This window comes from Chrysemys picta, chromosome 11 (genome assembly GCF_011386835.1).
Source record: "Chrysemys picta bellii isolate R12L10 chromosome 11, ASM1138683v2, whole genome shotgun sequence".
Lineage (NCBI taxonomy): Eukaryota > Metazoa > Chordata > Testudines > Emydidae > Chrysemys > Chrysemys picta.
In genome coordinates, this window is record NC_088801.1 from 31,796,317 (window position 1) to 31,808,534 (window position 12,218).

The following is a 12,218-nucleotide window of genomic DNA, read 5'->3' on the forward strand; positions in this document are numbered from 1 at the left end:
TCAATATTTTCCTAAGCCTCGATCCGATATTCTATAGTTTGTCGATGAAGGTATTCACTCCGAAGGCCTCCTTGTCATTGAATGAGTGGGCAGTTGCATCATCACGTCTTCTGTCTTTTGCGGCGTTTGGCTGACTTATACTCATGGTTAGCAGTCCTTGCAGCCCCCTGAATTTCATACTCATCAAAAAGAACAGGAGTACCTGTGGCACCTTAGAGACTAACAAATTTATTTGAGCATAAGCTTTTGTGGGCTACAGCCCACTTTATCAGATGCATAGAATGGAACATATAGTAAGACGACATATATACATACAGAGAACATGAAAAGGTGGAAGTTGCCATACCAACTCTAAGAGGCTAATTAATTAAAATGAGCTATTATCAGCAGGAGAAAAAAAAACTTTTGTAGTGATAACACGGCTGCTACTCTGAATACTCATCAAAACTATCCCACATTTGTTGAAGAACAGTTCCAAGACTCCTCATTAGGTTTACAGCAGTGGAAAGGTCAATTTGAGCATTTTGCAAGCTTAGACCTCACCTGCTGAATGGCTGAAGTATATCATTCCAGATGCATTGCATCACTCAGGATATTCATATCTTTTCTTGTTGATGACTTTTGAGATCCATCATCCTTGATGCCCTCTAGCGCTTCAAGGATGCTGGGGTATCCCAGAACAACCACATTCACAGCTTCAGTGTTGGCACTCTACTATGTCCCTGAGAGTGATTTGGGCACTGGGCATCCCTTTGGTAGTGAATCTCTAAGAATCATCCAACGACTGGTTGATGCAGAGAGAAAAATTGTACAATCCTTGGACAAATCCAAAAAAAGAAACTGCTTCAACACAACAGTCCAGAGCAATCTGGCCAACAAGGTTGAGTGAATGTGCAGCACGTGGTATGTAATCAACCAAAGCATTGTGCTCATTTATCTTTGCCTGCATCCTTGAATATTTGCCACTCATATTACTTGCATTGTCATAGTTTTGGCCATGACAATGGCTGATGTCAATCCCACTTTTGGTGAGGAAATCAAGTAGGTCCGAGGCAAGTTTATCCCCTGTGGCTGGTGATGTTTATGACGGTCATGAAATGCTCAACTGGTCAGCTGTGACACCTCCGGTCCTGAGTCAATGTACACTGAAAAAATATCCCAAATCTTTGATCTCATCTACAATGGCTGATAACCTCTTTGCCAGCAATGAATTAATCACAGATAGTCTTTGATAGATATGATGTATGGCTTTTTCCACGATTTGCGTGTTCATTGAGATGCTGAGCTAAGAAAGGATCAAGCTTAGTGATTAGCCCTAGAACACCAGGGTAAATGCCACTGTGTTTCGATCTAACAGTCTCATCTGAGCCACGGAATGGCAGACCACACTCAGCAAGCAAAACTATGGTTTCAGCTATGCATCTGAGAACCTTTTCCCAAAAAGCACAAGCTTCCAAAAACTGGTTTTCCATTTGGGTATCAATTCTGCCACTTTCTTTCGGGCATGGTAGCTGCTAACTGACAATGCATACTGCTCACTCACTGCATGATTGATAATATATGCAGTATTCTTCCAATCACTGAAGCCTTTGCAGAAAATTCCCCACTTTTTGGTATCAGAAAACAGGCGACAATAAAAATAGTACACTTTCTTCTTAGAAGGCGAATAGATGAGCCATTCTCTCTTGCCAATCTGTCTGTTAGGCTTCACATGTTCAAACATTGATTTGGTCAGATAACGATTCTGATTGGTGTACTCTTGCTTTGTCAGTGAAAAGTCAACATCTAGATATTGGCATTTCTGTGGGCCCTTCTCAATCCAATATGCAATGAGATCTTGAGAAGTCATGTCCCACTCGCCTGGATCATCGGAGAAGGATATTTTTGTATTACTATCACTAGGAAAGTCTTCAGAGGAGAGGGGCCAGACTGCAGATAAGTCAGAGGAGGCTGCTTCTTTTTATCAGGCGCAGGAGCAGCAGGTTCACTTGGGCTGGTATTCGCCTGGACTTCCTCACCACCAGACTTAGGAGGAAAAAACGTTAGGAGAGAAGTACCTTTCAGCACTACATCTTTATTGCCGTCTTTCTTTGGCCGCCTTCAATTTCGCCATCCTCCTTTCTTCGACACAGTTTCTATTGTCCAGTGTAGGCCTTCTGTGTACAAAGTTCATTGCATGAGCCCACAAACACTTACTTAGCCCAAAAAGACAAAATCACAACCACCATAAACTGAATTCACAATCTTGATGAATTAATATGTACAAAGCAATATCTAATGAGACAAAAAATTTCTGATGGCCCCGCTACTGTCACTCAGCTGTTACTTCGATATGGAATGGAGGGCCTACAAATAAGGCCTAAAAATTAGGGCCTAAAGTAGGACCTAAAAATAGGAGGGCCTAAGGCTATACCTTATTAGCCTATGGGTTAATCCAGATCTGACCAGTGGTGACTTTATATTTTCTTCCAGATCACTGACAAAGATATTGAAAAACATTGGGCCAAGAACAGTTCTCTGGCACTCCACTAGAAACAGCCCTATTTGATGATGACTATACATTAACAATTATGTACTGAGTTCTATCACTTAATCAGTTAAGTGCTTTTATAGTTGCCTTGATCCACCAAATCTATATTGCATCAAAAAACATTGTTTGCTTTTCAGTAAACCTATTTTTAGTAAAACGAAGTGGACTGTCATTACTGATGCTAGCAACCTTTAATTCTTTGATTAAATCCTGTATTAGCTGTTCCATGATTTTGCCTAGGATTAATATCAGGCTAACTGAACTAAGCTTAGCTGGGTCATCCCACTTACTTTTTCAAAAACTTTTTTTGAACATATTAGCAAAATATTAGCTTTTTTTCCCTGCAGTCTTCTGGAACTTCCCCAATTTTCCAAGATTTATTGAAAATAGACATAAATGACACACATTTCTTCAGGCAATTTGTTTAAAATGCTTGGGCACAAATTTAGTCCTGCCTATTTAAACACGTTAAACTTTAACAGATGCTTTTTTTACCTCATTCCTAGTTACAGTGGGAATAGAAAACATTTCATTGTTGCTGTAGTATGAATACATAATCCACACTTTCCAAATATTAAATATTTATTGAACTTTTCTGCATATTAAGACAATTTTATCTATAAGTAATAACAGCCGGACATCTTAAAAATAACAGCTGGACATCTTAAAAATTCCCTTATATCCTTTACCCAAAAGATTATAGATTTTTCATTGATACCTTTAGCTTCCCCTTATTAACTGTCCACACATTTAATAACTTCTAATTAATACCTACTGATATCAACTTTCCCTTTTAAATTGCTGTTTTCACTTCTCTTCTTAACCAGAATGTTTTCTTAAGCCAAAGCAGCCTTTGTTCATGATTGCAGAATTGTGGCATCTAGTAAAATGTTCTTAAATAACTCCCAATTATTCATATTTTTCTGTTTAAATTTTCCTCCCAATCAATGTTGTTCAATTGTTTTCTGTTTTGGGAAACTGGCCATTTTACAGCATTTATGTGTTTTACTAATTGGGTTTGTATTCTTTTTTCATAAATGTAGCCAGGTTGTGATTACTTGTACCTAAACAACCATTGCCCAAGACACAATGCTTGCAGTTTTTAGCACCAGACTCTGAGTCTCACTGCCATAGGTTTTAAAACACAGTGTAGACATAACCTTACAAAACTTTAGAAGGCTGTCTGTCATACATACACACATACACCTTTTTGCTGTGTTTGCACAGTGATCAGAACAATGGGGTCCTGCTCTATGACTGGGGATCCTATCATAGAAACACAGAAGATAAGGGTTGGAAGAGACCTCAGGAGGTCATCTAGTCCAATCCCCTGCTCAAGGCAGGACCAGGACCAACACCAACTAAATCATCCCAGCCAGGGCTTTGTCAAGCCGGGCCTTAAAAACCTTCAAGGATGGAGATTCCACCACCTCCCTAGGTAACCCATTCCAGTGCTTCCCACCCTCCTAGTGAAAGTGTGTCCTAATATCCAACCTAGACTTCCCGCACTGCAACTTGAGACCATTGCTCCTTGTTCTGTCATCTGCCACACTAAGAACAGCCGAACTCCATCCTCTTTGGAACCCCCCTTCAGGTAGTTGAAGGCTGCTATCAAATCCCCTCTCACTCTTCTCTTCTGCCCAGTTCCCTCAGCCTCTCCTCGTAAGTTACGTGCAACTGAAATACAAATATCATACACACACACACACACTATATATATATATATATATATATATATACATATACACACACATACATACACTTACAGGATTTTACCATTTTAAAAAGATTTTTCTAACATTAATTCTCACTGTATATTCTCTATAGCTCTGTTCCAAATTTAACAGTCTTGGCAGCTAGTAGGTTACTCTCCATCTATTCCCATTCCTTTTTAATAATTTTATTTGGCTAGACTCTGCCCAAGATAGAGTGAATCATCTTTACTCCCACCATCTTTATGACAGTAGAAATGTGCCATACATCACGACACCCATCTAATTGTCTTGGACATTTTTGAAACATGCTACAGACTCATCCTGTTGACCTGTAGCACTGCCACAGCTAACCAAATTTCGAAGTGCCATTTTTTGAGAGAGCAATGCTGTAAGTGAAATATAATTTTTTGGTACTTAAATTACATCCTCTCATCTGTTTTTTTAATATATTAAATAAATTGATGATTTCCTTGATAGCATTAATTTGAATAGACTACATGGAGTTTGATAAGCATACATTAAACTCCGCCCATATTCAGTGTGTATCACTGGTATATAACTGTTTAAAGCTTTACAGTGTTTTTCTCTTTACAAACATTTAAGCTTCATACCATTTGTGCAAAGTAGGTAAGTATTATACGGAGGAGTAAAATGTGACATAGGTTCAGTAAATGTCTAAGGTCATCTAGCGAACGATAACATTAAAACAAGAACAGAACCCAAACATGCTGAGTCAATTCCTCAGCTCCTATCTCCCTTCAGAGCACTAAATAGGACTGTGGGAAGAAAAATCATGTCTTAAAATCAACCATATATTGTATGAATTCCATTTGGGGTAATTATATTTCATATGGAGGCAGCTTATCCTACATCTGCCTACTGTGGACTAGCCTGCACTTTCTGTGCAGCATGTAGTGCTAGCCACTATCAAACACAAGATACCAGATGAGACAGACCACAGATGTGATTCAATATAGCAATTCATATGTTCCTATTATGGCTAGCTAAAGTACCTCCCCAGTCTCAATTGCAGAATTATTTCTTCAGCTCCTCTCCTAAAAACAGTCATGTTGTATTGTTGGCATGTTCCACGACAGAGATAGTGGCACTTAAGTAGTGCATCCCAGTTCTGTTTCCTATACAACACCCTGATAATGATCTTACACTTTCCTCTGCAATGTATTGTGAATTTAGGTCATTATTTTGCTTTTTTATTAATAATTTTATATTTTGCAGAGGGCACTATCTGCATATTTTAGTAATGAGGTTGCTAAACATGCACAAACATTGATAAGTTGAATAAATCTTTTTATAAGCTCTATATAGTAGAGATACAGTACTGATTTCTGATATGGATAAAAGCAGAACTAAATCCTGCTAAATAACTTACCAAAACTGCTCCCTGTTCAAATGTATTTTGGACGCTGTTGCTGTCTCAGTTTAGGTATGCTGCTTATCCACTACAACATAGGCAGCACCTCTAAAAAGTTACCTGAGATAAAAATGTCACACCTTTAAAGACCACTATTTTGGGACTTTTCAGGACTTGAAATAGGTGCTGCATTTTATTGGACATTATTGGGAATCTCCCTTTTGCAGTGGTAGAAAGCTCTTATATCTAGCCCTGAGATATTAGACCTTAAACCTGTCACAGAAATAAGGACTGAATTATGTCTGTCCCATGTGTAGGCCAGTGTAATTTTTTTGAGAAATATCTCATATAGGGTAAAGAAACAAACATTTTTGTGGCTCATTGATTTCAAATGAACAGCATCGCTTTGCAGTTGCCCAGAGGTTTGGAAGTAGCAGCTATTCCAGTGAAGATGGATAGTGTGCGGGATACCTCCAGGTGATCAACAGAAGTTTGTGTAATAAATAAGGGTGTTCTGATGCAGGTTTCACAATGTGTACATACATATGTATTTTATTAATTTATTTTGAAACTATTCTGATTGGGCACAGAGGGTTTGTGTGACTAAAAATGGTATAATTTTTAACTCCATACTGATACAATGGGACAGTAGTCTCACGGATAGAAGGCAACATCCTCCATTTGTAGTTATCACATGTATTATGCAGTGACTGACTCCATCATTAATCCTTAGTTTTCTGGCAAAAACATTTTATTAAACCAAAAAATATAAGCAGGGGGATTGAAGGAAAAAGATCCCCTGGGACAGCAGCTCTGCACATTATGAAAAGGACTGACTGCTTCTTCACGGCATGGTTGTTGTCCCACAGATGTCTTTCCTATTCACAACTGCACAGAACACCTCCCCCTCTAATAACTGTGGCAACTACTGTAATCACATAAAAAAAGAATTAGGAAAATACTTTGCATTTTGTACTATATTTAATGTGATGCATTTTGCCTAATTAGGCTGGTTGATCCTCCTTGTTTCCAGCTGCTTCTATAGGTATCCAGACTCTTTGCAAAGAAGTGGTACCAGTAGAAGCAGCTGGAGAAAGGAAACAAAATCATCCTGTGCCTGGACAACTCTCTGGTGCCAATCAGTAACTGGTCCTCAGACAACAGTTTTGGAATTGCTGCCACTGGGAATTCTTACCTTACCTGTCGTACCTGGCTGCCCTGCTTTGTTCTATACAGACCTTACAGTGACATTTATAAGAGTCCTGCTCTCTTCAGCTATAAGGATTCTTGTCAATTTCACTTCACTGCCTTCCTAACAAGAATAGAGTGGCAGGCACAGTGGTGAAAGGTTTTTGGAGTACCTGAGATTAGATGGGGAAATGGCAGCCTGGTTTGTTACTTGTTTCATAGTAAATAAGTGTGTTGGAACTCTATTTATTTAAAGGACATTACCAGGACAATGTGACTTGATAATAATGCATCTTTAAGGGAGGTAAAATTGTTGGCAGACTGTACTAACCTTAGAAGAGTCTCTTCAGCTTTTTCAGTGTAGGCCTTGTAGCATATGAATCAAATTAGGACAAAGACAACGGAAAATATCAAAAAAAAATTTACTGCTATAAAATTATGAAAGAGACTTATCAAGTATCTCACCTAGACTGATGAATCAATGAAACAGATTTTAGATACTTAAAGCTTAGCTTTTCTGTAGTGCCTTGTCATATTTGTTTTCTCCCCGTACTCCCCAAAAAATTAAGTTTTATTTCATGTTTGGGTCCTAGCACAGCTAAATACAACTGAATTATTTTTCCACTAACTTTCTGAAAAACAAATATTTGATCTGATTTATAGAACAAGTATGAATCAGAACTAAGTTTAAGCAGAAAGACATGCCTTTCCAACTTGTAATAAAACATATGTAATAATACCTACCTTTCATACATAGATAGTTAAAAACTGTGTGTGTAAATATATATATACACACACACACAGTTTTTATCATATATATTATATATATTTTATAATCACACTTAACATATAAAACATTTTAATATGTAAATGTACAAACATTAATCAATCAATCTTAATACTCCTAAGAGGTAGATGGGTAAGATTATCATCCCCATTTTTCAATATTTCTTTTGTACATATATCTTGAGTACTAAATAACCAAGAAAAACTGGTTTGGAAAACAGTCTTTTATTGTATCCGTGCCACACATACTAGTGAAAAATAACACTCCTATAAAAAGAAAAAAAGAAAAAAGAATGCTACCTTTTCCACAACGTTTTTGTTTTAAATAAAGCTTCAAGTACTCTTACATACGTACAAAAAAAAAAAAATTCTGATCTATCTGCCTCCAACAGGCCACCACAACACACAGTAGATAAAACACAGTGGTTACAAATGTCTTTTGTTATTTCTGTGGCAAGGCAAATGGAAGGAAATGTTTCTATGAAAAAATACTGTGTGCGTAAGAAATTGTCACAATTTTATTTCACATGGATACAAATGATTATACTTAAATCTGAGGCCCTGGTGGCTTGAAATTATATAACAAAATAGAAAAATGGAAAACTAATATCCCCTACACCCTGTTTTAAAGGCAGGCACTACCAAGATTAAGGAGACTCCACAGTGTTGGTAGAGGATAATTACTGTACAAGCCATATAGCTATAATTACCTTAAGACTAAAATAAAATGCTACAGTCCTTCTAAGGCATAAACAATAATGTCTGCAAATAATATGTACACATCATACATATTTAAAACAAGACGTAATATAAACAATAATGAACAGTATATACATATGTCTCCAATTTTCTTCACTGTCTTCAAATACAATTTTACTACACAAGTGATGCAGCAACATATATATATAAATGTACTTGTAACTCTACAGTAAAGTTTTAACTTTTAGTGCTTTTATAGCACATCAGTGTAAACAGTTTTACTTGGCTTTGTTTTATATTTTAAAACATTCCTTGTTGTATTTTCAAGATTTAAAGCAATTTTTCTAATTCTTCCTTTTCACAGAAAACGAAGATTCTGGATGCTGTTTAATCATAAATAATTCATAAAATTAAATACATTCACTAAAAAATAAACTACAAAGTAAAAAAATGAAAAATAGATATTTATTGAAAGGGAAAAGAGAACCATTTCCCCAAGTAGAGCTCTGGTGGTTGAATATTCAGTGCGTTTTGATATATTTTAAATTGCTATTGCACTATAACACCCCTTTCTTTGAAATTCTTTGGGTGTGCTTCCCTGTTCTACCTAAATTAGTTTGATAAAACACACAAACCAATAACCAAGGGCCATGGTTGCTGTAGGAGTGAAGCCTTTAGAATTAGTATCACTCTTCTGTGATACTTCTCTTTAAGGAAAAAAAAACAGTCATTAGTTATGCGTGTGCCTTGCACTTTTTATGTAAATACAGTTCACATTGCTGGTCTCATTTGTCCTTGTTTAAGGAAAAAAACTGAGTTCTGATAAATTCAGCTCACTTTGAAAATCTCTGTCCATTTCTTTTCAAAATATTTCCTCATGTTGTGGCCAGCCCTGCCTATGTCAGAATCATCTTCATTAAAGGTTTCACAGTTGTCAAAAACAAGCCTGATGTCTAGAGAAAATGCTTCAAGATTAGGGTACCTGAAAGAACAGAGAGGGTAAGGTTTTTTTGGAACACAGAATCCCAGGGAAAAAAATAAAACCTACATACATCAGAAGGGAATGTAAAAATACAAATTAATGTACAGGTGACCATGAAATATTCAGTATATACTGTACATCTCAGTTATAATTTTGACATTTCTAGTTTTAATATTAACTAATTCCAGGAAAATAGTCTTTAGAGCAAAGAAGATAATTTCTATTTTTGTTTTTGATGTTTGCAGAAAGTACAGTCTAGAAGGGAGAATTCCAGGTCTATACTAGAACCAACACCAATTTTCAACCAACACTCTTCCCTCAATAGTTTTCTGGTTAAAATAATGAATTATTTCCATTTTACTCCTCCCTTATTTGGCTGCATCACTGACTTTTAAATGGACTAAAGAGTTCCCTTAATTTTTCTTGTGATAGCAATCTGTACAGCATACGGACCCATATGTGTATGTCTACATATCAAAGAAAAACCCGCAGCTGGCCTGTGCCAGCCGACTGGGCTCCTTGGCCTCCAGCTGCAGGATGGAAGGGTCCCAGAGTTCGGCGGAGTCCCCAGTGATCGCATAATGTTCTGCAAAGATGTGTACTGACACTCATGTCGCCGCTCTACAGATCTCTGAGATGGGGACATTCTTGAAAAAGACAACGGATGAGATAGACCTTGTAGAGAGTGTATGAATAGTATCCGAATGGGTCATACTGCAAACTTGGTAACGGTGTCGGATACAGTTTGAGCTCACTTGGAGCTCTTTGGGTGATCTTGCTGAGCCCGTGGCTTTTTCCACAATGGAGAGGAAAAGCCAGGGGGACTTCCTGAAAACCTTCGTCCTGTCCAGGTAGAAGGCTAGGGCTCTCCTGACATCTAGTGTGTGTAATATAACCTCCCTGTTGTCTCGGTGAGGCTTGGGGTAGTAGGTTGGAAGATGAATTAACTGCTTCGTGTGAAACGGGGAGGTTACTTTGGGAATGAATTTCAGATGTGGCCTGAGAGTAAGCTTGTCTGAAAAAAATACTGTGTATGAGGGATGTGCCATCAGAGCCACTATTTCTCCTATTCTCCTAGCAGAGGTGATCGCTATCAGGAAGGCCATTTTCATTGAGACGTACATAAGCGAACAGGTGGCCATGGGTTTGAAGGGAAGCCTAGTCAGTCCTTTCAGTACCAGGTTTAAGTCCCAGGTGGAAGTAGGAAGTTGGGGTTGTGGGAAGAGGTTTACTATACCCTAGAGGAACCTTTCACTCGTTGGGTGTGACAGCATCAAGCATCCCTCTACTGGTTGATGGAAGGCTGTTATAGCCGCTAGGTGGACTCAGAGAACTCAGCGATAGCCCCAATTTTTTTTAGTGCATAGTCTAAGGTACATGGAAGAGTCAAGGATGTCGGGGAGATTTGTTGGGAAGCACATCGAATCCGAAACCTGGACCATTTTTGCAAGTAGGTACGTTGTGTCGAGGACTTTCTACCTCTTGCACCTCTTTTGAACAGGGGCTTTCTAGGTGTTTGAACTAAGAAGGAACCATGCCTTGAAGTGGAGAACCCCCAAGTTGGGATGCAGGTTACATCCTCTGTCCTGGGAGAGAAGGTTCGGAGTGACTGGGAAAGAGATCGGCAGGCACATTGTGAGCTGTGACAGGTAAGGGTACCAGGTCTGTCTCAGTCAAGTAGGAGCGATCAGAATGACATGTGTGCCATCTCTTTTTATTTTCAGCAGGACCTTCAATAGCAGGGGAAAAGGAGGAAAGGTGTAAAGGAAGTCCCCATCCCAGGGGAGGAGGACAGCATCGCCCAAGGTGTGTTTTCCTATTCCTGCTCTGGAGCAGTAGCGTGGAAATTTCTTATTCAGGTAAGTGGCGAACAAGTCTGTGGTCAGCGTCCCCCATCGCCTGAATAGATTGTGAAGTACCATTTGGGTCACAATCTTCCTTGTCCCAGCTGTCTACATCCAAACACCAATTTTGACAGGCTAGATGTGGTGTCGATAGACCACGCCCCCCAACTACTATAGCCGACCAATGCTTTTACACCCATTGGGCCACCAATTAGCATCATTTCGCAGCGTCCGGGAACACATAACATTGGACCAATGGGTCTTAGAGATCATTCCCACTGGTATTCCATCCATTTTACCTCCCTACCCCCTCCACAGCACCCTTCCTCATGAGAGTTTACTACTACAAAAGATTAATCGCCTCCTCCAGTTAGGAGCCATAGAACTGGTACTTCAACATCTATGAGCTAGACTGTACTCCCACTTTATGATTTGGTCCACTATTTGAAATTTAGTCCTAGATCCTTATCATATGGAAAGTATTGATGCATTGCGACAGTGAGTGACCCCGCAAACAAAGGAGAATTTTACCATTCAAAAGGGGATTTTTGAGGGGGATAACAATGTACTACTGAAAAAAGTATATTCTGCCATTTTCTCAGGCCATAATCTGATTTAAGCCTTCTTGATATTATGTACAACATTTGATTGCATGAGTTGTTGTTGTTTGAAAAGGAGATGCATACACCTTTTTTAAGCACATTTGTATATACATCTTAGTGGCTCATAGTATGGAATAGCACAATGACAACTGACACCCAGATACCACAGCAATGGGCACATATAAAATAACTAGGTAGAGAAAAAAACTGATTTCAGAGTCAATAAGGCTTACTGAATTATTTGGATATATTTGTAAAACTCCCTTGACCTACTTTTATACCACTTTTAAAAGACGTATTTTATGCTGTACTGCTGTTCTCATTTTTGGTTCTGGTTTGAATATATGAGATGCTGAGGTCAATTCTGCTGAGCTGTCTAACCATCACCTCATCTACTTCAAAGCACTGTTTTCAATATTAAACCAATTTTAAAAAAAAAGAAACAAGGATTCAGGCAAAAATGAAACTAAATCCATAACATGACTCGTTGTGCCGAGGTA

At 38.3% G+C, this 12,218-nt stretch overlaps 1 protein-coding gene across 50 annotated transcripts in view; it reads right to left on the minus strand.

Moving 5' to 3' along the window:
* Positions 1–7,800: 7,800 nt before the first annotated feature.
* The window catches only part of BAZ2B (bromodomain adjacent to zinc finger domain 2B), a 331,037-nt gene continuing 326,619 nt past the window's right edge, over positions 7,801–12,218 (minus strand). For all 50 annotated transcript variants that reach the window (XR_010591282.1, XR_010591281.1, XM_065560644.1 and 47 more), the window contains one exon: positions 7,801–9,272. Coding sequence is in view for 48 of the 50 variants with exons in the window: in XM_065560644.1 (XP_065416716.1) it covers positions 9,119–9,272 (154 nt within the window). In the remaining 2 variants the exon portion in view is untranslated. The remainder of the gene's footprint in view (positions 9,273–12,218) is intronic.